This window comes from Salmo salar, chromosome 06 (genome assembly GCF_965601325.2).
Source record: "Salmo salar chromosome 06, fSalSal1, whole genome shotgun sequence".
Lineage (NCBI taxonomy): Eukaryota > Metazoa > Chordata > Actinopteri > Salmoniformes > Salmonidae > Salmo > Salmo salar.
In genome coordinates this window covers 45,073,935-45,101,310 of record NC_138296.1, presented here as the reverse complement: position 1 = coordinate 45,101,310, position 27,376 = coordinate 45,073,935, and the positions used below count along the sequence as shown (strand labels likewise).

Genomic DNA, 27,376 nt, shown 5'->3' with positions numbered 1-27,376 from the left:
GCAGAAATCTCCGTATCTTTATCCATGGCAAATCGTGTTTGTACTGGTTTGCACTGTGTTATTGATACTCATTCAATTACAAACAATGTTATATATAAAAGCAAAACGCAAAAGCAGATCATTTTTTCTAAAATGTTTCTTAGCAGAGTGAAATTGCTATAAAAAAAAGACAGAAAAATGGATGAGTGATTTCACTATTCTTTTTTTATCAACATAGTAAAACCAATCATCTAACCAAAAAGCCACTCATTCCCAAAACACATTAAATGTAACATTTACATATTTTAACAAACAGCATAAATTGGGCACCAGCACCATTAACTAAAACATCATTCACTCATGATATCCCATGTGGCTGTTTATTACAGGTATTGGTCTTGACCTTTTTGTAATACAGTGTGAACCTGAGTTTAGTGTCATAACACAAGTAAACCGTGGCAGTAGAAGCAAGCAGTTTGGTTCCATAATAACATACTACAACCAGTTTGTTTGTAAAAGAGGCCTGTGGGCAAGTGTGCTGTGGTGTGTACAGTGCAATTTCATGAAACAATAACAGAGCATAACAGTCTTTCTCTCTAAAGTTATGTTTGGGGTCTCTGAACTATACCAGGCCTTATTATGGGAATGACGTCACACTTTGTGGGTGAAATAGGGGTCCTCGAGGCCCTGCCATAATTTGGACGGATATCGTAATGTTGGATAAGGCAGTTGTAATGCTTTGGTTTTTACATGATATATAAAATACCATCATTACAGTGTAATATCAACAAACGTATTTGACTGACAGTAGAGTCAGCATACTTTATCACGACAGTGGAGAGGGTTCGCCTCACCAACCCCCCTCTGTGTCACTACATTGCATCTCTCTTATAAACCCCTGAGTTTTGCTGATTGTGATTGGTCAAGAGTCCCTCAAGAGTTCCCACGGTAGGTCACATTGGTGAAAGTGGTGGTGGCTCCTTTGTACAAGGGGTTGTTAGCCTGGAAAATGGAAACAAATAGAGGACAATATATGAAACATCCAATCAGACACGTATCATCTTGACATGGATAAATATTCTTGCCATTCATATTTTCTCCATCAGATGGCAGCTTTGTCTTAAAAGCATAGTCGGACTCACCGTATCCCATTTGGCCTTAGCCCTCTCCTCCTCAAACTTGGCGAACTCTCGGCGGTCGTGGACGGTGACCAGCAGCTTCCAGATGAGCAGGCCAGCCAGACCCAGAAACAAGATGGCCCCCGCCACCGCCATGAGAACCACCAGGATATCAGGCCCTTTAGGGCAGTCTGAAAGAGGGAGGAGAGAGAAGAGAGAGGATTGAGCAGGGAAAAGAGATGGAGAGAGATGAGGGTTTGGGTGGATGATATTTGTGTCGGCAATAGGGGACTAGTGTTAATGCACTTCGCTCTGGCTTTGGGGTTGTCTTTGTTCCTCTTGGGTGCGTGTCAGATGGGAGAAGACTATCAGGGGTGGCGGGCTGACTGCTATTATCTGCTTTAGAGAACCATTCTGCCCTCTCTGTACCTGCTCTACTCTCTAGTGGTGCCTGCCTGCCACAAAGACAAAGACTGACGTGGCACCCAGGAACACACTATTCTTAGCTAGGGAGAAAAATCGACTCCTCCTACAGCTCCCGGCTTCAGTCCTATGCACACATAGTAATGCACATTATTTCTACACATACAATTATTCTCTAGATAACTAAAGGAATTCACTCTCATCCAGACCCTGCCAAACACATATCATATGCTGTACATATGAGCACAGAACTCAGACCCATTCACACACGAATGGACACACTCACCAGGCTCCATGACATACAGGATGGACTTTCCGCTGGCATCCTCGTAGTACTGGAAGCGCTCTACACAGTCATTCTCATCCTTATAGGTGCAGTTCACAGCATTCTTCTCATAGAAGACTGGGATGAAAGAGAGTTAGATCGAAGTGGTGGAGGATATATATATGAGTGAGTGAGTGAGTGAGTGAGTGAGTGAGTGAGTGAGTGAGTGAGTGAGTGAGTGAGTGAGTGAGTGAGTGAGTGAGTGAGTGAGTGAGTGAGTGAGTGAGTGAGTGAGTGAGTGAGTGAGTGAGTGAGTGAGTGAGTGAGTGAGTGAGTGAGTGAGTGAGTGAGTGAGTGAAGCTGGAGGTTAATAATATTTATTTCGCAGCACATAGTAAAATCAATGGACACATAACATTAAATATACAGACAAACAAATAGAATATAAACAGAAGTGTCCACAGGAATTAGACCTCTAAACCAGACATGAATAAACCAGTCTGTACCAAAACAGTACAGTCCTACTGCATATTGAGAAAGCTAATAGCAGCTGGGACGAAGGAGAGTTTTGAGCTATTCGTTTTAAACATAGGGAGCCTGTATCTGCGCTCTAAGGGAAGGATACAAAAATTAATCAAACGGGGGATGCTAGGAGTCTCAGAATGGATGGCTCCTTGCGTATGATTCATGTGTGTTGCTGGCGAGAAAGGTCAGTTACTGTAAGTTCATACCAATGATCCTGCTACTTGGCTTCACAATGTTACTCAGCCTGTTCTGGTTCTTTAGGTTTAGATTACCGAATCCGCAGATCATATTGAATGTTAAAATGGATTCAATGAATGATCTCTAGAAAATGGTCATCAGCGTCATATCCACCCTGAAACTGCAGAGTTTCCTCAGGAAGAACAAGCTCTGATACTGTAGAGAAATTGGGGCCTCAATGTGGGTTGTTAACACCCACTTTATATAACATGCTTTAAACTACTTAAAGGAACAATTAGGGTTAAGTGCTTTGCTCAAGGGCACATTGACAAATATTTCACCTAGTCGGCTCAGTGATTCGAACCAGCAACCTTCCAGATACTGGCCCAGCGCTGGCCCAGCCCACAAGGCAACCTGCCGCTCACATCATAGGAATATGTGAGATCATCAAGCACTTTAACACACACTGTAAATAATGCAATCTGTTGCGTGGAGAGCATATTGAACACACAATAAGGGAACATTGTTTAATAGTTCTTACCTAGTTCTTCCACCTTCTGAATTTCATCCCTGCAGATTCGGGCACAGCTTTTCTCCTCAAAGAGACGGCCTCTCTTGAAGTGCTTACATTCAACACATTCCCTGCAGATACAACACAATGTTAATACATCATCATCATCATCTCTCCATCACCAACTTCTTCATCATAATCATCCTCCTTTTCCTCCTCTTCCTTATTGCATCACCATTTCATCATCACCCCTATTACATGTACTCATAGAGTATCTGTGTGTAGGCAGTTATACTGCCCCCTGTATTTACTCACTTCTTGATGCTGCAGGCATCAGGGCAGGTTGGACACCTCTCACAAGTGGCCCCGTAGGCCCCTGGCTGGGTGCACTCACAGGCCCCACACACACACTGGCCCCGGCCGCTGCACAGCAGGCCCATGCTGGACATGCAGGTGTCTGTCCGGGTTGTGCAGTTACAGTTCTCCCCCATCCAGTCAGAGCCACACTTGCAGAAGCCACAGTCACATTTCCCATGGCCTGGCAGAGACACAGAGAGTGAGGATGGGCCATATTTTATGGACATTTTATGTCTAACTTAGAGACACTAATAATGTATATTTTGTACATTATGTTTATCTTTCTCTTATACATCACGTTATCAGTACTGGACAAACCCATGAGTGCAATTACAACCCTGGCCTGGAATGTTTTGAATTTCAAGGCAATGTGTATGTGAGTGGTTGTGCATGTGTTTTTGCCAGATTGTATCTATACTTAACTAAAATAGAAACCCAACATGTAAAGTGTTGGTCTCTTGTTTCATGAGCTGAAATAAAAGATCCCAGAAATGTTCCATATGCACAAAAAGCTTATTTCTCTCAAATGTTAACAAATTTGTTAACTTCCCTGTAAGTGAGCATTTCTCCTTTGCCAAGATAATCCATCCACCTGACAGGTGTGGCATATCAAGAAGCTGATTAAACAGCATGATGATTACACAGGTGCACCTTGTGCTGGGGGCAATAAAAGGCCACTCTTAAAATGTGCAGTTTTTCACTCAACACAATATCACAGATGTCTCAAGTTTTGAGGGAGCATACAGTTGCCATGCTGACTACAGGAATGTCCACCATAAGCCGTCTCCAATGTCGTTTTGGAGAATTTGGCAGTACGTCCAGCAGCAGACTACGTGTATGGCGTTGTGTGGGTGTTGTAACTTTAATGGGTTACAGAGTTAATGTTTACAGTTAATTCATTGAGCTGTATCTAAAGATATTTTCTTTAGAGTATTTACATATGTAATTGTATTAGAATTCGTGTGTTGGAGATTGAGAGAACTACATACATATTTCTGTTGTATTGGTTAGTATTGGATTACGCTATTGACTGCAAGTTCCAGAATGCCTTGCGACAGGAGGAAGAGAGAGAGAGAACGCGCCAGTTTTGTACAAGAAACAAGTGATTATCCTGACTTTCGCTAGCAACTTTCTTTTATTGTTTTGTAGAATCTAAAGTTGTCACGACTTCCACCGAAGGTCGCTCCTCTCCCTGTTCGGGCGGTGCTCGGCGCCGGCCTACTAGCTGCCACCGATCCCATTTTCCTTTTTCGTTTAGCACTGTCTGGTTTGTCACACCTGTGTCTTGTTGTATCTGATTCGGTGGGTTTATATTTCCCCGCTGCAGGCTAGGCTGTGCGCGGGATTGTTACTAAATTAGTATGGTAGGGGTGCGTGCCTACACCACGGGATTTTGTTTCGTTTTTGTGCAGTATGTGTTTTACCGCGGACATTTGTGTTCGCTAGTATATCGGAGTCGAGATTTCTCCTCTGTGTGAACCTGGTTCCTATCCCTGTGGGTGGATGCTACATTTCGTGAGGTTACCCTTTGTGTTTATGCTGTGCCTTTGGGACCGCCTGTATTAAAACATGTGATTCCCTGGAACCCATCTGCTCTCCTGCTCCTGATTCCACACACACACCCCTCTTGCAAGAGGCTTGTTACAGAATCCCGCACCCGATCATGGAGTCAGCAGGAGCTGACGCGCCCTCCACGTCAATGGAGGAGCGTGTGCTACATCACACCACCGTCCTCCACCGTCTCGGGACATCCATGGATCAGGTGATGGCAATGATGGAGGGATGGGAGAGGGGTGGTCTGCCAACCCCTGCACCCACCGAGTACCACCCTACACCATCACCTGTGCCGACACCATCCGTGCCCAGCGGTATTCGGCTCGCGCTCCCGAGGGAGTACGATGGGACGGCTGCTGGGTGCAAGGGTTTTCTGCTCCAGCTGGAGCTGTACCTGGCAACCGTTCACCCGGCTCCTTTGGGAGAGGAGAGCGTGAGCGCCCTTGTCTCCTGCCTGTCCGGTAAAGCTCTGAAGTGGGCCAACGCTGTCTGGGAGGGACGAGACTCGGCGAGGGACGACTACCCAGAGCGTCTGTTCCATCTGCGGCAGGAGACCAGGAGCGCTCAAGACTTCGCGCTGGATTTTCGGACCTTGGCCGCCGGCTCGGGGTGGAACGACAGGGCCCTGATTGACCACTATAGGTGTAGCCTACATGAGGACGTCCGCAGGGAGCTTGCCTGCAGAGACGCTACCCTCACCCTGGACCAGCTAGTGGACATGTCCATCAGGTTGGATAACCTGCTGGCTACCCGCTGGTGTCCGGATAGGGTCCTGTTGGTTCCACCCCCCAGCACCTCTGCTCCAACCCCCATGGAGTTTGGAGGTGCTGTAGCGAGGGCGACCGGTGGAGGAGCCTCCTCCTGCACCGGATGTGGTCGGAGAAGGCGCACTGCCAACCGGTGTTGGAGGGGCTCGTCAGGGAATCGAGATGGCCGGCAGAGCACTGTTCGGACACCTCAGGTGAGTCGGCACCAGGCTCACCCAGAGCCCCCTGATGGTCACATGTATGTTTTGATTTCTTTCCCTGAGTTCTCTCCTCATTCCCAGCATAAGGCGCTAGTCGATTCAGGCGCAGCAGGGAATTTTATGGATCGGGGTTTCGCACATAGGTTTGGGATTCCCCAGGTTCCGCTGGACAAACCTTTTCAGGTGCACTCCCTAGATAGTCGACCATTAGGATCAGGGGTGGTCAGGGAGTCCACGGCTCCACTGGACATGGTTACGCGGGGGGATCATGAGGAAAGAATTTGTTTTTTCCTCATTGATTCTCCTGCGTTTCCGGTGGTGGTGGGCCTGTTTGGCCTTTCACAATCCTACCATTTCGTGGCAACAGAGGGCTCTAAAGGGGTGGTCAGAGGAGTGCTCAGGCAGGTGTGTGAGAGTTTCCATCGGTGCAACGACGGTGGAGAGTCCAGACCAAGTCCCCACTGTGCACATTCCCCTCGAGTATGACGATTTGGCGATCGCCTTCTGTAAGAAGAGGGTGACCAAATTACCACCTCATCGAAAGAGGGGATTGTGTGATAAACCTCCAGGTAGATGCCGCACCCCCCAGGAGTCACATGTATCCCCTGTCACAGGAGGAGCCGGTGGCTATGGAAACATATGTCTCTGAATCTCTCAGGCAGGGGTACATTCGGCACTCCATGTCACCCACCTCCGTGAGTTTCTTTTTTGTGAAGAAGAAAGGAGGAGGGTTGCGTCCGTGCATTGACTATAGAGGTCTAAATTCGATTACGATGGGATACAGTTACCCACTACCTCTCATCGCTACGGCGACGGAGTCATTCCATGGAGCACGCTTTTTCACAAAATTGGATCTCAGGAGCATGTATAACTTGGTGCGGATCCGGGCGGGAGATGAGTGGAAGACAGCATTTAGTACCACATCCGGCCATTATGCCGTATGGGTTGAAGAATGCTCCAGCCGTCTTCCAATCCTTTGTAGACGAGATTCTCAGGGATCTGCAAGCGCAGGGTGTGGTGGCTTATATCGACGACATCCTGATATATTCCACTACACGCGCCGCGCATGTGTCTCTGGTGCGCAAAGTGCTTGGGCGACTGTTGGAGCATGACCTATATGTCAAGGCTGAGAAATGCGTGTTCTTCAAACAGTCCGTCTGTTTGGGGTATCGCATTTCCACATCAGGGGTGAAAATGGAGTGTGACCACATTTCGGCCGTGGGCAGGTGGCTGCTCCCATTACCTCACTGCTGAAGGGAGGGCCGGTGCGTCTGCGGTGGTCGGCTGAGGCGGACAGAGCTTTTGATCGCTTGAAGTCGCTGTTCACCGAGGCTCCTGTATTGGCTCATCCGGATCCCTCTTTGGCATTCATAGTGGAGGTGGACGTGTCCGAGGCTGGGGTAGGAGCCATGCTCTCACAGCGCTCAGGCACGCCACTGAAGCTCCGCCCCTGCGCTTTCTTTTCGTGGAAGCTCAGCCTGGCGGAGCAAAACTATGACGTGGGGGACCAGGAGCTGCTAGCGGTCGTAAAAGCACTGAAAGTGTGGAGACATTGGCTCGAGAGGGCTAAACACCCTTTCCTCATCTGGACTGACCACCGTAATCTGGAGTACATTCGGGCGGCGAGGAGACTGAACCCTCGTCAGGCAAGGTGAGCCATGTATTTCACCAGATTTAGATTTACCATCTCGTATAGACCAGGTTCCCAGAACACTAAGGCGGACGCACTGTCCCGTCTGTATGATACGGAGGAACGGCCCATCGATCCCACCCCCATACTTCCGGCCTCTTATCTGGTGGCGCCGGTGGTGTGGGAGGTGGATGCGGACATCGAGCGGGCATGTCGTTCGGAACCTACTCCGCCTCAGTGTCCTGCGGGACGGAGGTATGTCCCGCTTGGTGTCCGCGATAAATTGATTCGGTGGGCGCATACGTTACCTGCCTCTGGTCACCCAGGCATGGATAGGACGGTGCGAAGCCTTAGGGGGAAGTACTGGTGGCCCACGCTAGCTAAGGACGTGAGGTTTTACGTCTCCTCCTGTTCGGTGTGCGCTCAGAGCAAGGCTCCTAGACACCTGCCACGAGGGAAGTTACAACCCCTCCCCGTTCCACAGCGGCCTTGGACACACTTATCGGTAGACTTCCTGACCGATCTCCCACCTTCCGAGGGGAACACCACAATCCTGATCGTTGTGGATCGGTTTTCTAAGTCCTGTCGTCTCATCCCTTTGCCTGGTCTCCCTACGGCCCTACAGAATGAGGCCCTATTTACTCACGTCTTCTGGCACTACGGGGTGCCTGAGGACATAGTTTCTGATCGGGGTCCCCAGTTCACGTCCTGGGTGTGGAAGGCGTTCATGGAGCGTCTGGGGGGTCTCGGTCAGTCTGACCTCTGGTTTTCACCCCGAGAGTAATGGGCAGGTGGAGAGAGTGAACCAGGATGTGGGTAGATTTCTGTGGTCGTATTGCCAGGACCAGCCAGGGGAGTGGGCGAGGTATGTTCCATGGGCAGAGATGGGCCAGAACTCGCTCCGCCACTCCTTAACGAACATTTCGCCTTTTCAGTGCGTGTTGGGGTACCAGCCGGTCCTGGTACCATGGCATCAGAGCCAGACCGAGGCTCCTGTGGTGGAGGAGTGGGTACAGCGCTCGAGGGAGACCTGGGAGGCTGTCTAGGAGCACCTAAACCGGGCCAAGGCCCGGCAGAAGACGAGCGCTGACCGCCACCGCTGTGAGGCCCCAGTGTTCACGCCTGGGGATCGGGTCTGGCTGTCGACCCGAAACCTGCCCCTCTGCCTGCCCTGCCGGAAGCTGGGTCCGCGGTTTGTGGGGCCATTTAAAGTCCTGAGGAGGATAAACGAGGTGTGTTATAGGTTACAGCTCCCCGTTATTACCGTATTAACCCCTCGTTTCATGTGTCTCTCCTCAGGCCAGTGGTGGCTGGTCCGCTTCAAGAAGCTGAGGTACGGGAGGTCCCTCCACCCCCCCTGGACATCGAGGGGCCCCCGGCGTACACGGTACGATCCATTCTGGATTCCAGGCATCGGGTGAGGGGCCTGCAGTACCTCGTGGATTGGGAGGGGTACGGTCCGGAGGAGAGATGCTGGGTACCGGTGGGGGACGTCTGCCTTACACAGGAAGCGGCGCAGGTCCTAATCCAGGCACTTGTCATCTCCCGTCTGGATTACTGCAACTCCCTGTTGGCGGGGCTCCCTGCCTGTGCCATTAAACCCCTACAACTCATCCAGAACGCCGCAGCCCGTCTGGTGTTCAACCTTCCCAAGTTCTCTCACGTCACCCCGCTCCTTTGCACACTCCACTGGCTTCCAGTTGAAGCTCGCATCTGCTACAAGACCATGGTGCTTGCCTACGGATCTGTGAGGGGAACGGCACCTCCGTACCTTCAGGCTCTGATCAGGCCCTACACCCAAACAAGGGCACTGCGTTCATCCACCTCTGGCCTGCTGGCCCCCCTATCTCTGCGGAAGCACAGTTCCCGCTCAGCCCAGTCAAAACTGTTCGCTGCTCTGGCACCCCAATGGTGGAACAAGCTCCCTCACGACGCCAGGACAGCGGAGTCAATCACCACCTTCCGTTGACACCTGAAACCCCACCTCTTTAAGGAAAAAGTAATCCTTTTAACCCCCCCCCCCCAAAAAAAAAAGATATAGATGTACTATTGTAAAGTGGTTGTTCCACTGGATATCATAAGGTGAATGCACCAATTTGTAAGTCGCTCTGGATAAGAGCGTCTGCTAAATGACGTAAATGTAATGTAAAATGTGATGCATTCTGGAGCAAGAGACACTCTAGTACAAATCAGAGAGATTCATCTCAAGGAGAGGATTATGCAAGGTAATCTACTCAGACAATGCAAAAACGTTCAAGAGAGCTGATCAGGGCTTGAAAGCACTGTGGAAGGCAATCAAAGAGCCCCAACGCTTGGCGTTCTTCTCAGAAAGGGGCATCACCTGGAGGTTCATCGCCGAGCGAGTAGCCTGGTGGGGGGGATTCTGGGAAAGACTCGTCAGGTCAGTGAAAACATGCCTGAGAATGGTTCTTGGGAGAGCTTCACTCAACTTTGAAGAGATGTGCACAGTCCTGACAGAGGTTGAAGCTATCCTAATTTCTAGGCCTCTGACCTTCGTGCACAATGACGTGGATGAACCACAACTGCTGACACCAGCACACTTCCTGGTGGGTAAAAGATTAACCTCTTTGCCGCCAAAGCCATTTCCAGCTGACAATCAGCACCCAACGCTAAACAAGGAGGAAATGACACGCAGATGGAAGTACAGGCAGAGACTTGTGACCAGCTTCTGGAACAGCTGACGAAGAGACTACTTGCTGGATCTAAAGTCAGCACACCGCTGTGACACACCACAGCCCACCCCACTGAAAGCGGGTGACGTTGTACTCATCGGAGAAGATAACTCACCCAGACAAACCAGGAAACTAGGAAAGATTGAGGAACTGTTTCCAGGCCGAGATGTCATGTTCAGTTCGTACTGCTTCAGGGACTTTGTTCTGGAGACCTATTCAGTTGATATACTGCTTAGAGATTTAGATTAACACTTGTTCATCAGGGGGAGGATGTTGTAACTTTAATAAGAGTTAATTAAGAGTTAAGAGTAAATTAAATGTATTAATTAAATTAAATTAAATTAAGAGTTAATGTTTACAGTTAATTCATTGAGCTGTATCTAAAGATATTTTCTTTGGAGTATTTACATATATAATTGTATTAGAATTCGTGTGTTGGAGATTGAGAGAACTACATACATATTTCTGTTGTATTGGTTAGTATTGGATTACGCTATTGACTGCAAGTTCCAGAATGCCTTGCGACAGGAGGTAGAGAGCGAGAACGCGCCAGTTATGTACAAGTAACAAGTGATTGTCCTGACTTTCGCTAGCAACTTTCTTTTATTGTTTTGTAGAATCTGAAGTTGTTAAATGTAACGTGAACAAGTAGTATTACTAAAAGAAGCTTTCATTTCAAACCCGACGTCCCGAGTCATGACTTTGAAGATAGTTATTCTACAGTGGGTGAGCAGTTTGCTGATGTCAACATTGTGAAAAGCTACGGACAATGAACACAATTGCATTTTATCAATGTCAGTTTTAATACACAGAAATAACGTGACGAGATCCTGAGGACCATTGTGAGGCCCATTGTTTTTAAGGTATCTGTGACCAACAGATGCATATCTGTATTCCCAGTCATGTGAAATCCATAGATTAGGGCCTAATGAATTCATTTCAATTGACTGATTTCCTCATATGAACTGTAACTCAGTCAAATCTTTGAAATTGTTGCATGTTGTGTTTCTATTTTTGTTCAGTATAATTGTCAGCAATTCTGCATGTGTTTGTCTCTGTATTAATGAGAGCATGGACAGGCATACACATGTGTGATGAGTCCATATTGAGTAATAATTCCCAAAACATTAAGTCATCAATTCATGACCAGACAGTCATGGCAGGATAAGCTCCCTTCTTAATGAAGCAAACTGGTAATCCATCCCACTCATCCCCTCCCAACACTGGGAAAATCACTGGCTGCGACGACCACTCCCTGGAGCCTCCACAATATCTCTCAGACTAGCCAGCAAAATTGAGAAATTATTGTTTGATTGCCCTCAGACAGACATACCGACTGAAGGTTAATGCAACAGGGCTGGGCAATGAATGACGAAGAGCAGAGACAAAGTGAGTCATGTCTCAGAGCTCAACTGGGTTAGAGTGACCGATGGAAACTGAACAGAGGTCTGTAAACTGTAAAAACAGGCCCTCGGAGACATGGGCACTGTTGATTTCAGGTGAAACCACCTCCGTCAGCTAAATTCCCCAGTTCCCACACCCTATCTGACTCTGTCATCACTATGAGATGAGATAAGTGAGTGTGTGTGCGTGCGTGTGTGTGTTTCTAATGAAAGAGGCAGCTATGGCTATAAAAAGCCGATTTACTGTCTTGCAGGCACATAAGCTGTCTGAGTTGAGCTGGTTAATGTTTTACAGTATGTATCCCACAAACAGAGCACGAACACAACTGAATGCTTTTGACTGGGACACAATCAATACATGGTAAAGAAAGTCCCGGTTTTCCTCTCTTAAAAACGTTATTGTGTTTGGCTAATGCTCCTTATATTCTACCTCATCCGTACAGTGCTTGTGCCTTGTTCTCTCTACTGTACTTGTTGTAGGGTCAAGTCAGAGACATGGGAAGGAGTTTCTAGGTATACATCCCAAATGGCACCCTATTCCCTACACAGTGCACTACTTTTGACGTGAGCCCTGGTCAGAAGTAATGCACTGTACAGGGAATAGGGTGCCATTTGGCATGCATATCCAAATAATCTGCCTCAGTCTGAGACGGCACTCTAATCCTCCAATTTATCAAGTCGTAAACATGAACTACAGAGACACATAAACATGGAGTCCAGGAGGGAGGACAGAGCGAACGAGAGCGAAGCAGTGGAGGAAGTCATAGACATATATATATATATATTATATATATATATATATAGATAGATAGATAGATAGATAGAGCGAGAAAAAGAAAGAGCGAGAGAGAGGGGGTACTGTAAACACACCGATGAGAGAATAATAAAAATGTAAAAAAGAGAGGAGATGAGTGGGAGTATTTGTGATGGAGATTAACTTTAAAGAGGGAGATAGAGAAGGATAGAGAGGGCAGAGTGCCAGAGGAATGCTAACTTTCCTGTTCTCTCTTGCCTGTTTGTGTGCCCTGTGGATGTGCTTGCTGACTCCTGCTCCACTGCCACAGCCCCAGCTCCAGAGCAGAGGGAAAAATACACACCCTCCGGGGGATGTGGGAGGGCCTGGGGTTGGGAGGACGGGACGGGGGAGACTCAAATTGAGCTGGACCCAGGGACTCTGATACTTTACTGTTCGTCACACAGCAATGACATAATGCCAACAAGACTCCAGAGACACAGGCTGACTAAGTTGAGTCTCCTTCAGCGTGCTCTACTCACTAAATATGGAGTTCTGGACTGTTGCATTTCTGTGCCAATCATAGACGAGTACATCTCAATGACTAAGACCACAATCCCACAAACAACATATTTTCCACTGACGAAACCATAGCTAATGCTGAGTTAAGACAGTAATTACTGTTTTAACCAAATATATCCCATTCCCAAGTCCTGACTTCACCCTAACCATCATACATAATATTTCACACATAGCATACATTTCACACAAAAAGGCCAACTTAACCAATTGCTTAATCAGCATTATTCTGTGAATTGAAGGAAAATAAATGTAGCTAATGTGTGAAGGTTTGTTCATTCAACAAACTTTGCTCAATGTATATGAACTTGTTGAGACGAATTACAAATTCATGTTTTCCTTTTGGAGTAAAATTACAAATATGTTTGCTAAAAACCACACCCATCGTTATTATATTTCCCAGCATGCTCTATTGCAGGTTGATTTTCAGAATTGTTTGTTTCAATATCTATGTTTTTGCATGTACATTGATTGATTAATCTTATGCTACACAAAAATAAAAAAACATACATTTTTCAAAACGAATCCAATCTGTTAGTAGTTGGAGTTTTTGTACCTGTTACTGAGATGGCTGTTCCGGGTTTATATGATTTAGGTAGTCTCAATAATCAATATTTTCTACCCTGTCAGTCATTCTCAATGCAGGTTGTGGGTGATTGAAAGTTTCAATTGTTGGATATCCTCACTCTAGTTGGATTCCAATAGGAATTACATATCATAATGTGACTTGCAGGCTTGATGTGGCCTGTACACCAGGAGTTTCAGACGACTGCGTTAGGGTGTAACTAGTCCCTCAAAGAAAAGCCTGATGATATATGTATTAAACTGTCGTGAAGAGTTTAATTTTACACTGGGAAATATGCAGATAAAGTAGAATAGACTGTATGTTGATTCAGCTATATGCCCAAATATTGAGCAAACTGACAATCCTATTGCAGCTGGTTGCCTTAGGTACGTTGAATAAAATGTTTTATTCCGGTGCACATTAACCCTCTTGTTCAGCCCACGGGCCCTTTCTATAGTGCCTTCCCAAAGGGCCAGACTGCTTAGGTTAAGAGATGCTGTCTCACACGACTCAGACCCCCCCTGCCTTCCCATCTAAATCCCTGTGGAGGCATGCTATGGCTGGGTGAGGGGAGAGAGGGATGAGGAAAAGTCTGGACAATGTGAAAACAAACATGTGAAGCGGTTGACCATGGGAACATCCTCATTCCTAGGTCGAAAGACTCAGGGCTACGCTGGGAACTAATGGCAACCATCTATTTGACCACAAAGGATGTCTTATGGAGGGAATCAAACCGTGTATTTTCAGTAAAATTACTATAATAGACTACATAGCTCTTTCCCTGAAAGAGAAACAGACATAACTTCTCTACAGGTATCCAGTGCCTCTCATTCTTTCAGTGACTACAACAGCGATTGGCCAATCTGAATTTAACCTCTGTTACCATAAGTTCTGGTTTTCTAATAAAGCTCAGTCCATCCCCAAGGGAATGGCTGTGGTTAAAACACAGAGTTATAGCTACAGCTAACACATACAGTACCAGTCAAAAGTTTGGACACACCTACTCATTCAAGGGTTTTTCTTTATTTTTACTATTTTTTACATTGTAGAATAATAGTGAAGACATGAAATAACACATATGGAATCATGTAGTAACCAAAAAAAGAAATCAAATCAAAAAACAAATCAAAATATATTTTATATTTGAGATTCTTCAATGTAGCTACCCTTTGCCTTGATGACAGCTTTGCACACTTTTGGCATTCCCTCAACCAGCTTCACCTGGAATGCTTTTCCAACAGTCTTGAAGGAGTTCCCACATATGTTGAGCACTTGTTGGCTGCTTTTCCATCACTCTGCAGTCCAACTCATCCCAAACCATCTCAATTGGGTTGAGGTCGGGTGATTGTATAGGCCAGGTCATCTGATGCAGCACTCCATCACTCTCCTTCTTGGTCAAATAGCCCTTATACAGCCTGGAGGTGTGTTGGGCCATTATCCTGTTGAAAAACAAATGCTAGTCCCATTAAGCGCAAACCAGATGGGATGGCGTATCGCTGCAGAATGCAGTGGTAGCCATGCTGGTTAAGTTTACCTTGAATTCTAAATAAATCAGACAGTGTCACCAGCAAAGCACCATCACACCTCCTCCATGCTTCACGGTGGGAACCACACATGCGGAGATCATCCGCTCACCTACTCTGCTTCTCACAAAGACATGGCGGTTGGAACCAAAAATCTCATATTTGTACTCATCAGACCAAAGGACAGATTTCCACTAGTCTAATGTCCATTGCTCGTGTTTCTTGGCCCATTGGTGTCTTTTAGTAGTGTATCTTTGCAGCAATTCGACCATGAAGGCCTGATTCATGCAGTCTCTTCTGAACAGTTGATGATGAGATGTGCCTGTTACTTGAGCTGCAATCTGAGGTGCAGTTAACTATAATGAACTTATCGTCAGCAGCAGAGGTAACTCGGGTTCTTCCTTTCCTGTGGCGGTCCTGATGAGAGCCAGTTTCATAATAGCGCTTAATGGTTTTTGCGACTGCACTTGAAGAAACTTTAAACTTTCTTGAAATGTTCCAGATTGACTGATCTTCATGTCTTAAAGTCATGATGGACTGTCGTTTCTCTTATTTGAGCTGTTCTTGCCATAATATGGACTTGGTCTTTTACCAAATAGGGCTATCTTCTGTATACCACCCCTACCTTGTCACAACACAACTGATTGGCTGAAATGCATTAAGAAGGAAAGAAATTCCACAAATTATCTTTTAATACGGCACACCTGTTTAATTTAAATGCATTCCAGGTGACTACCTCATGAAGCTGGTTGAGAGAATGCCAAGAGTGTGCTAAGCTGTCATGAAGACAAAGGGTCTCTACTTTGAAGAATCTCAAATATAAAATATACTTGAATTTGTTTAACACTTTTTTTGGTTACTACATGATTCCGTGTGTTATTTCATAGTGTCGATGTCTTCACTATTATTCTACAATGTAGAAAATAGTAAAAAATAAAGAAAAACCCTGGAATGAGTAGGTGTGTCCAAACTCTCGAATGTCACTGTATATAAACGCAGCTACGGCACCATGATTCATCTGCTATGCAGCAACATTCAATTATCCAATGACAGGACCTATTACAACGCTCTACTTTGATTTCACAACGGGTGTGCTGTGCAGGCATGCAGTAGGGAGAGATGATCAGTGATGACACCTCATACTTCATTCCCAAGAGTGGTTAGAAGATTGATAGAATCAGTGAGTGCTGTGAGCTCATTTACTATGCTAAAATGATCATGGAAGAAGACGTGGTTTTGATTTGAATAATCTGAATAACTTCTTGTAAGTATATTGTAAACATGTTCCGTTTCCTTCGAATGTTTTCACCTTCGTAATACAATCTAAGTGTAAGAGCAGACTAGGTATATCCATTGGCGCTACAGTACAGTAAGCATAGTGAATTTCAGCAAACATTAGAGGTCAAAGACATCGACCAATGGTGAACCACTGCATTCTCTGTTTATTGCTACATAACATTGTGTAGTCTTCTTGGTCTATTTCAAAGCCAACAGCGTTCAGTATATGGCATATAATAAGAATGTGGGGTAACACCTTATTTTACAGCCTGGTTTAAGCCGGTATTTATCTACTATTTACAGTGGCAAGAAAAAGTATGTGAACCCTTTGGAATTACCTGGATTTCTGCATAAATTGGTCATCGGATTTGATCTGATCTTCATCTAAGTCACAACAATAGACAAACATAGTGTGCTTAAACTAATAACACACAAATGATTGTATTTTTCTTGTCTATATTGAATACATCATTTAAACATTCACAGTGTAGGTTGGAAAAAGTATGTGAACCCCTAGGCTAATGACTTCCCCAAAAGCTAATTGGAGTCAGGAGTCAGCTAACCTGGAGTCTAATCAATGAGACGAGATTGGAGATGTTGGTTAGCGCTGCCCTGCCCTATAAAAACACTCACAAAATTTGAGTTTGCTATTAAGAAGAACTGCCTGATGTGAACCATGGCTCAAACAAAATAGATCTCAGAAGACCTAAGATTAAGAATTGTTGACTTGCATAAAGCTGGAAAGTATCTCTAAAAGCCTTAATGTTCATCAGTCCACGGTAAGACAAATTGTCTATAAATGGAGAAAGTTCAGCACTGCTGCTACTCTCCCTAGGAGTGGCCGTCCTGCAAAGATGACTGCAAGACCACAGCGCAAAATGCTCAATGAGGTTAAGAAGAATCCTAGAGTGTCAGTTAAAGACTTACAGAAATCTCTGGAACATGCTAACATCTCTGTTGACGAGTCTACGATATGTAAAACACTAAACAAGAATGGTGTTCATGGAAGGACACCACGGACGAAGCCACTGCTGTCCAAAAAAAACATTCATGCACGTCTGAAGTTTGCAAAAGTGCACCTGGATGTTCCACAGCGCTACTGGCAAAATATTCTGTGGACAGATGAAACTACAGTTGAGTTGTTTGGAAGGAACACACAACACTATGTGTGGAGAAAAAAGCCACAGCACACCAACACCCAACTGTAAAGTATGGTGGCGGGAGCATCATGGTTTGGGGCTGCTTTGCTGCCTCAGGGCCTGGACAGCTTGTTATCATCAATGGACAAATGAATTCCCAAGTTTATCAAGACATTTTGCAGGAGAATGTTAGGCTATCTGTCCACCAATTGAAGCTCAACAGAAGTTGGGTTTACGCAACAGGACAACGACCCAAAACACAGAAGTAAATCAACAACAGAATGGCTTTAACAGAAGAAAATACACCTTCTGGAGTGGCCCAGTCAGAGTCCTGACCTCAACCCGATTGCGATGCTGTGGCATGACCTCAAGACAGTAGGTCACACCAGACATCCCAAGAATATTGCTGAACTGAAACAGTTTTGTAAAGAGGAATGGTCCAAAATTCCTCCTGACCGTTGTGCAGGTCTGATCCACAACCACAGAAAAGGTTCGATTGAGGTTATTGCTGCCAACGGAGGGACAACCAGTTATTAAATCCAAGGGTTCACAATCTTTTTCCACCCTGAACTGTGAATGTTTACACGGTGTGTTCAATAAAGACATGAAAATGTATAATTGTTTGTGCGTCATTAGTTTAAGCAGACTGTTTGTTTATTGTTGTGACCTAGATGGAGATCAGATCAAATTGTATGACCATTTTATGCAGAAATCCAGGTATTTCCAAAGGGTTCACATAGTTAATACCATATACAGTGGCAAGAAAAACGAAGAAACTGTGGTAACAATGGCTCAACTACGATTAAAGCCAAGCTAATCATGGACTTCGTTAAATTAAAAGTAAAAGAGAGAGGTCTGGATAAGGGTCAACTGAGGCATTGTGGACATGTTCTATGGAAATCTCCTCTATCCTGCTAAAACCATAAGTCTGCCAAAAACCCTAACCCTAAAGCAAACACAGACAAGGAATGTTACAAAAACAACGTGTGTTGATGAGTTAAGCTTCAAAACTCAGCAGAAAAGAACGTGTAGTAAAAGAAACCAACTCGGGGCCTCCCGAGTTGTGCAGTGGTCTAAGGCACTACATCGCAGTGCTAGCTGTGCCACTTGAGATCCTGGTTCGAGTCTAGGCTCTGTCGCAGACGACCGGGAGACCCATGAGGCGGCGCACAATTGGCCCAGTGTCGTCTGGGTTAGGGGAGGTTTTGGCCGGCCGGGATGTCCTTGTCCCATCACGCTTTAGCGACTCCTGTGGCAGGCCGGGCGCATGCACGCTGACACGGTCACCAGGTGTACGGTGTTTCCTCCGACACATTGGTGCGGCTGGCTTCCGGGTTAAGCGGGCATTGTGTCAAGAAGCAGTGCGGCTTGGCTGGGTCGGGTTTCGGAGGATGCACGGCTCTCGACCTTCGCCTCTCCCAAGCCCGTATGGGAGTTGCAGCGATGGGACAAGATTGTATAACTACCAATTGGATACCACGAAATTGGAGAGAAAAAAGGGTAAAAAAACTAAACACAAAAAGAAACCAAGATGGCTGTCTCCTTGACAGATACCACAGTGGTCTATCCACTCACCTGAGCAGATCTCTCCTTTGAAGCGCAGGCAGTTGAAGTCGTCACACTCGCAGTACTTGCCCCACACCTTTCCAAAGCCACTAGTGTGGCAGGAGCATTGGCCACACACACAGTTGCCCCTCCCACCGCAGATGGGGTCCTCAGGTTTGGGGCTGCAGTTGCCCTGGTCTGAGGGCCTGTAGTCCCCGTCGGCACACTCACAGCGGTCTCCCAGGCGCCCCGGGTGACACTGGCACACACCACACTCGTAGGTCCCATTCCCCTGGTTACAGAGAGGGCTCTCGGGCTGGGCTGTGGCCTCACAGTCACACCCGCAGGCGAAGTGGACCGTAACCTCCAGGGCATCTTTGAAGCCCACAGGTTTAATGGTGAAGGTACGGTTCTTCTCCTTAGGGCAGCCGCGTAACCTTGCCTCCACACTGAAAGACACCTGGGGGGAAAGGTGTGTGTGATACTGCACCGTTCAAATGTAACCTGCTGTAAGAACAGAGCATTATTCCTATACCTAAGATCTGACACTAGGCCAGCATTTATCATCCAGATGGTGAGTGGTACAGGTACTGACTGTGTCTCCGATCTTAAGTCCGGAGCAGGACTTGAGTCCCTGGATGAGCTCTCCGTTGAGGCAGGTGGCGTTGAACGACAGAGCCAGCTCCTCTGGAACACCCAGCAACTCCAATTCCACCTTGGAACGGATCCTCTACTCCACAGGTCAGGGGTCAATGGGCAGAGGTCAGAGGTCAGAAAGAACTCAATCAGAAACATAAATGATTCAGAAAACCTCTACTCTTAGTCTCTGTGGAAATGGATAGAGTGTGTCCATGGGCTCGTGGGAAGTCAAATAGGACTGTTTGAGAATTTAAGGGGGGCTGAACTCACTCATTTAGCCTCGATTTCCACGTCCTCATTAAAAAATGCTAGAAGCAATGAGAGTTTGAAGTGGGAGTGTTATGTTCGCTAATGTTGTGTGTTCCTCTTGAAATATCTCAAACAGCCAATGTACGTGACGAATGGCTTAGCAATGCATGACGCAGCATGACAAGCTCAAGGCATTTCCTGCTTTCTGGAGTATCAGTATTTTTTATGACAGTTGTGTTGGTGATGTTTGCTCCTGTCCTTTCAACATAACATTGGCTACGAGGCGCTGCATGCTAATGGGTAGTTCTGTTGTCTGTAAATGGCCGGGCTGTAGGTTGATTCTGCTGCTACGATTGGATAGAGCGCACTCAGCGCAGCTGTTTCTCAGTGCATGACAATTCTCCCTAGGTGTTACCAACTCGTGTTAATGGTAAAGTGGGCATGACTGAGCAGGATTGAAATCGAAACCCAACTCTCACATATACGGCTGTCTCTTACCTCGTAAGCATCCAGGATGAGTTGGATCACATTCCCAGAGTCATCCGACAGCGTTCCAACTGTGGTGCCGGGAATCAGCTGGCTGTAATTCTGAGGAAAGAGGGTCCAAGGGGACATAATAGGTACTGTACCATAACCCTACACCTAGTAACCACGGTGACCCTGATAACAGTCAGGTGTACTCACCTGGTAGAGGGGCATCACATTGTTGGTCACAGCGAAAATGAGGTTGATGTTGTTCTCCGACATCTTCTCTGTGATCAGAGCCAGAGAGGGGTAGTCCTGAAGGAGGAGACCATCGTTATCATAACGTTTCTCTTGTGATAACAAAAGAATAGAACTCAAACACAAACTCCCTGACACACACCACTCACCAGGGTTGACGACTTGTCATAGTTGTTGTCTCTGCCGATGTGACACTGTCCATCATTGGGCTGCACTAGACCAGCCAGCCGGCCGTCCAGGGCTACGTGTGTCGTAGCATCGGTAGTGAACACCAACAGGTGGGAGGCATCCGTACGCCAGCCTATCTTGTCCTAGTGACAAAGGGAGGGAGAGAGAGAGGGAAAGAAGAGGAGAGGAGAGAAACGGTACGTATTCAAGTTTGTGAGCTGTTTTCTAAACCACTGAGTGTGTGTGTGTGTGCGCCTGTATGTCTCTAGGTGTGTGAGTACATGCGTGTGTGTGTGTGTGTGTATCACCTTGCACACCACTGCCTGTATGACCGCGTCGAAGCCTCCCTCTGGAGAGTCTCTGTTACGAGACACCTGCTGCTTGGCCACCTCCTCGGTGAAGCGCTCCACCTGCTTGGTCAGAGACAGCACGTGCTTGTAGCCAAACTGAGGCAGGCACCGCGTCTGGATCCTACACATCACACCCCCATGCCATGCCGAAAACAGGAAATTGACAAAAAAAGGTGGAGAGAGATAGAGAAAGAAAGATAAATACATTGCTGTTGGACACAATTTGACAGGTATTAACAAAGACACATCCTGAGGAAGTTTGAGCTTCAACACAGAATATCAACCTTTTTCAAAATCAAAATCTTCCCCTCTGAACTATCTCCTCCTCCTCTCCCTCCTCCTCCACCTCTCCGTCCCCTCCACCCCCCCACTCACCCATGGCAAGGGTTACTGATTGCTTCCTCAGGGTAGGTGTACATATATGGGGACAGGGGCTTGTCCACAAAGGCCCCAAAGCCCATACGCAGGTTGCTGGTGGTGCGGCCCATGGCTGCAGCCAGCTGGTTGCCCAGGGAGCGCAGGCGGGCCAAGTCGTCCTTCATGGAGTAGGAGAGGTCCATCAGATAGTACAGGTCAACTGGGTAGTCCTCCACCTGCTTCACTGTCACTGTGAAACGCCTGGCATCATCTGAGAGAGAGAGAGAGATGTGGGAAAATGTCAAAAGCGGTGAGGGCAGGTGGGGTACAAAGGATAAAAAGAAGGTGGATGAATTTGTGAGAGAGGAGAGGCCAAAGATGTACTTCAATGTACTTTAGATGAGTTGTGAAGCCAGTGTATATGGGTGTTGGTATGTAAGTGTACCTGGTCTCAGAGTGAGGCTGAGTTTCTGAGGTCTGATCTGGGTGACGTCGTCAGCAGCCCCCGATGCCTTGTCACTGAGGGGCGTGTTTTCTTGCACACTGAGGCTACTGAAGGGGAACTCTAGCCCCCCCTTCGTACACCCCCCATCCAACAGGTTCTGCTTCAGGTCACAACGGGACACACTGGAGCCCCCTTGGCCAAACTCCTGACCCCATGAAAACAACACACACACTGGTGAGAGTAACACTTCCCAATGAGACAACCAGTAAAGGGACAGTGATCAATTAAAAAAGTGCATCTAAATGCAATACAGTGGAAGGGGGGTTCGGTAGATGAATACAGAATTTGGACAGTGACATTTGTTGTTGTTTTGACTCTGTAGTCCAGACCTTTAGATTTGAAATGATGCAATGACTATGGCGTTAAAGTGCAGCATGTAAACTTTAAGTTGAGGGTATTTTCATCCATATCGGGTGAACCGTTTAGAAATTACAGCACTTTTTGTACATAGTCCCCCAGGGGTATACTTACTTCCTTAAAGCACCAAGCACAGCTAGGGTGGATAGCCAAACACTGTCTGCAGGTGCTCACCCCTCGAGATGTGCAGATGTTTGAGCCTGAAGTACAAACCAACATAAACATGAGTGAATCGGTAGGAGGTCCAGTAGTGGGAATCAAATAAGCCATATATGGACACTTGAATAGGAATCATATAGGCTATGTGCTGTATGGACACTTTACGATTGATTCTTTATGAGCTTTGAGTGTTTCTGACAATGTTATTCTACCTGCTGTTTTGCCCAGTAATTGTGTCTCATGACCGTTTCTCCACACTGACTCTGCATTTAAACTACACTTCTTCTTCTTTTCTCACTACTTCAGTAGTTAGTTGGGCCACAGACGGTTCCGTTTCTCTCTTTTCTCTCTCTCTGCTGGTTCCTCCTCCTCTGCTCCCTCTCTGCCCCAGGCTCTACTTCTCTCCTCTTCTGTTACGCCATACTGCTTGCTACTCAAGCCTGTCCTGTCACGCACAGTGTTTTGTAATGTCATACAGGCAATTCGATGCTAGTGAAAGAGGCACACACTGCAGGAATTTCCATCACTGTATGACGCTAAAATGTGTCACGTTGACGCTGCTCAATAAGTCTCTGATGTTAAACATTATGTCTTGCAACAGTTGGTTAAGACCTGATTGCAGTTTTATCAACAACAACAAAAATCTATGAGATGTACACGCGTTGTCTGTTCGATGTATTGAGGTTTAATTATGTGTTAGATATCCTTTTCTATTATTATTATTATTATTATTATTATTATTATTAAGCTATTCGCTATTGTGCATGTTGAAGTGATTGCTTGTCTATATAGCACTGTTTCTATAAAAACAGGAGGCCAAAACAAATACTATGTGGAAGTGTTACCTTACGATGCAAAGGTGTGGCCTGTACAAATATGAGCGCACTCTGTCACAACGTCTCGCGAATTAGCGATCCCTTTTAAGGAATCAACATGCCCAATGTTCCGTTCCAAGTAGCGCAATACAGTGTCATAAAGTTTTATTGTTTTAGCAAATAAAATCGTCAAAAACTATCGTTTTGTGAGTTTTCCTGGAACTTAAGACGTATTACTTATTAAAAACATAGGATAAAACAAAAGTATAATTAAAATTCAGTCGGCATTCTAGAATAGAAAATGTCTTATAGAATGGCAGAGGAAAACGTAATACATACAAATGATTAAATGAAAAAGAAAATACTTACCAAGAACTTCAGAAGAAGCTAATAATAAACCAGAAAATATCCATAGTCGGTCAAAAAAAGTTCCCATGTTGGAGAGACCGGTTAGGACTGACTGCTTGACTTTCTCTGCCTGCTCCACCTCTGTAGTAGTATTAGTAGCCTACTCTCAAACCAGTGGATCACCAATTAGAATGCTTTTCCTCATTCTTGCAAAATGCAATGCTAATTATGATTCAGAGAGGCTCTGGCACACACGTTCAGGCTACTTTATAGAAATGTAACTGTAAGACATAATATACAGACTAGAGTATGGATATGCATTATATTAAAGAATATGCTGTTGGCCTATTCTCCACATGTCAGTGGCATAGATATGTCTGTCGCTATAATGGTAGCAAGCATCTGTGTGATTCAAGACATACAAATTGCCTGCTAATCTTTTGAAGTCTATTCGACAATATTCCCCCCCCCCCAAAAAAAAATGAAATAAATGAATGAATACATTTATATATAAACTAAACAAATGTATGAATGAAAATAAGACACATGAAATAGAAAATGTATAGAAATAAATATTGACAATAAAAAATATTGTCAAAAACAATACACTGTTATAACAATGCAGAGAAAAGTGTTTGTAAACGTTGTTTGCATCTTTGTTTAGTTTTCAGATAAGGGTTTACAGGGCTTTGAGCATATTTTCTTTAGTTTTCAGATAAGGGTTTACAGGGCTTTGAGCATTTTTGCTTGTTGTGCATGTGGGCATGTAGGCTGGACTATGTACATCCATTCTCTGCCGTCTATTCTTTAGAGAAGGATTCAGTAGTCCTGTTTGATCCATTCTTCCTTTATCTGAATCTGACCTGTTTAGTGGCCCTCCCAGGCCTGTCCATTGTGGAGTAATGGAGCAGGAGAGAAATTGTGTACCTCTAAAAGTGCAGGAGGGGGACAAAAACGAGGGGGGGGGGGGATGTGGGAGCCAGACAATGTCTCTCTCTCTCTCTCTCTCTGCCTCTAAGCTTGTCCATTTATTGAATCACTGTCCCTCTCCCTCTATACTGTTATTCTCTCTGTCTCGCTGGTTGCTAAGCTACTGCCACCAGCCAGTGTTCTGGAATTGCAGCGAGGTGGGGTGATAGAAAAAGAGAAATAGATAAGCTGTAATACCCAGGAAGGCAGGCAGTGTGCTTGCATTAGGCTCTGATTGCTCCTGGCTGTGGGTGGGGGATAATGCTCCGTGGCTCACATTGTACTGGTAAAGAGCTAAAGAGGGGGTCAGATGGCACCCAATTAAGACAGTGAGCCGGACCATTGGGAGGACAGGGTGGGTAGGAGATTTGTCTTGACCTCTGTCTCCGCTCCACGGAACACATTGTCAAGCTTTTCACTGAGTCTGAGAATGCAATCGCTCTGCCTAATATCAGTGTTTGGATAACCAGCCGCCACCACGTCACCCCTTTCCTTTTCACTGGGTCTGATATAATCCAGGTCCACCTGGGGTTTGTTGCAACTCAGGTAGTCTATGCATCATCGGGGTTTGCCTTACGAGATGTGGCCTAGCTCTTCTCATGGCGGACATGTTGTTGGTGTTGTGACGCTGTGCCTTCTGGCCCCCTGCCTCTCTGGCTCGGAGAGCACTGCTCCTCTCCTCAACAGGTGTCCCTAGGTAAAGAGCAACTCAAACGAGAACGCATAGGGAAAGAAAGACTCTTAACTGGCATTTATCGGAGGGGAGAAAGGGATAGAGGGATAAGGAGTGGGTGAGCATTTTTCTTCCACGGGCTCTTTTTAAAAGCACATCCACTCTTTGGCACAATGGGGTTGTTTCGTAGCTTGCTGTGTAACTCAGAAAGCTGGAGACAAAGAGAGAGAGGGAGGGAGAGCGGAGAATAAGATATGGTGGAAGGGAGAGAGGTGGCGAGAGAAAGAGGGGGCGAAAGAAGGAGAGGAATCAAGTTAGAAAGTTTAATGAGAGATGTGTAGATCTGCCAACATGTTCAGGCCAGGAGATTATTCAATGAGGGAAGTGTGGGAGACGTTGTCCCTGGAGATAGGAGGCAGAAAAAGTAAGTTAATTCAATTAAGGCCATGCAATTCAAATTCACTGCCCTCAAACACACAAACAGATACGCTCACTCAAACAAATGGGTACACACACACACACACACACACACACACACACACACACACACACACACACACACACACACACACACACACACACACTACACTCGCACACGCGCAGGCACACACACGCACACACACACACACACACACACACACACACACATACACACACACTCGCACACACGCACTCACACACACACACACATACACTCGCACACGCGCAGGCACACACACGCACACATGCACACACACACACACACGTTACATCATAATAAGCCCCCAATGTTCTTGAAGTGCTCTCTGGTTGATCTTATGATGACTGCGGACAGTGTCATCACACCACAAATCACTCTGCCTACTTTCAATATTTGTGCTTTACCTGTTTATACAACACCTGCAGACTCACAGAGGACAGGCACATACAAGTATGAGCACATACAGTCACACAAAAGGAATAGGCCTTCTACACTACACAAGAGAGAAACATTCCTATTGACTACAGTTAAATAATGACAGATACGCTCACTCAAACAAATGGGTACACACACACACACACACACACACACACACACACACACACACACACACACACACACACACACACACACAGGACAACACTACAACAAATGAAGGTAATGAAGCCATTATCTCCCTAAAATAAGTTGAATGACTAATGGATGCAGCCTGTTAAGGGGTTGTTGAGTGGAGCAGTCAGAAACACTCTGCTGCTGTGTACCTGGAGTCTCTGTCAGGAGGGAACTAATGACTACATTTAGCTCTATGTGACTAACTGTCCCACAGGTGACAGTGCCCGCAACCCCAGACATGGCCTCTCTCTCGCTCTCTCTCTCTCTGTTTCTCTCTCTGTTTCTCTCTCTGCTTCTCTCTCTCTCTCTCTTTTTCTGATTCTCTCTTCTACACTCCCTAACCTTCTCTCTGTTTATTTGTGTTTCCTGCTGGTTAATCCCCTCACTCTCTCATTTAATCTTGACCTCCACTCACACACACGCCCGTCGCACACACACACACTTTGTTCATCTAATGAAGACCTGGCTGTAGGTAATCTATTAGACTAATTGAACTGGATCAACATCCTAAGAAGTCTGCCCCCAGCTGCACCTCTGGAGAAGGGATGTGGAGATGAAGGAGTTGGGGTGGGGGATGGAGGAGGGTATGGAGGGTGTGGGCTTCTACTCTGCTGTGTTCAGATGCTGCCATGCCGTGTGTGAAGGCCTCTAAAGACATGGGTGGAGGTGGAAGGGGGAGGTGGGAGGTATGGGCTAAACCCCTGCGTGTTGCTAGGGGATGTCTTTACTTAGTTTGTGTTGCTAGGCTGCCAATTCCCCCGTGCTAAGTGGAAGCGTTTTGCCTTCTCCTTCGTCCAGGCACCCCATCTCTCTCTCTCTCCCTCTCTTCTTCCCTCCCTCCTTTTCTCAACCAAAATAACTTTACCAACCATCTATCATTATGCTCACAGGTCTACTGTTGCTAAGGAACAAGTCTGAGACACACATACATGTCTATATGTACTTTCCATATGTATTTATATCTTTATACACAGACCTACATGCTGTGTGTCATGATATGAAATAATAATGAGCTCATGCCACCTGTG

General features: G+C 46.1%; 1 protein-coding gene across 1 annotated transcript; it reads right to left on the bottom strand.

The window, feature by feature from the left end:
- Positions 1 to 182: 182 nt before the first annotated feature.
- LOC106607266 (integrin beta-3) lies at positions 183 to 23,824 on the bottom strand. The gene is made up of 15 exons (XM_014204064.3): positions 23,656 to 23,824; positions 22,427 to 22,512; positions 21,896 to 22,100; positions 21,469 to 21,721; positions 21,052 to 21,214; positions 20,725 to 20,886; positions 20,537 to 20,632; positions 20,351 to 20,440; positions 19,560 to 19,694; positions 18,995 to 19,424; positions 3,314 to 3,536; positions 3,029 to 3,129; positions 1,807 to 1,923; positions 1,122 to 1,288; positions 183 to 981 (listed from the first exon to the last, which is right to left on the bottom strand). The coding sequence occupies exons 1-15, from the start codon at positions 23,720 to 23,722 to the stop codon at positions 913 to 915; spliced, it is 2,364 nt and encodes a 787-aa protein (XP_014059539.1). The 5' UTR covers positions 23,723 to 23,824; the 3' UTR covers positions 183 to 912.
- Positions 23,825 to 27,376: the final 3,552 nt, after the last annotated feature.

What these genes read in the sequence shown, in the direction of transcription:
- LOC106607266 (XM_014204064.3), bottom strand. Translation starts at nt 23,722, where the DNA reads ATGGGAACTTTTTTTGACCGACTATGGATATTTTCTGGTTTATTATTA. An exon ending in AGCTTCTTCTGAAGTTCTTG is followed by an intron (nt 22,513 to 23,655) that starts GTAAGTATTTTC and finishes TTTGTACTTCAG; the next exon opens with GCTCAAACATCTGCACATCT. An exon ending in ATGACAAGTCGTCAACCCTG is followed by an intron (nt 20,633 to 20,724) that starts GTGAGTGGTGTG and finishes CTCCTCCTTCAG; the next exon opens with GACTACCCCTCTCTGGCTCT.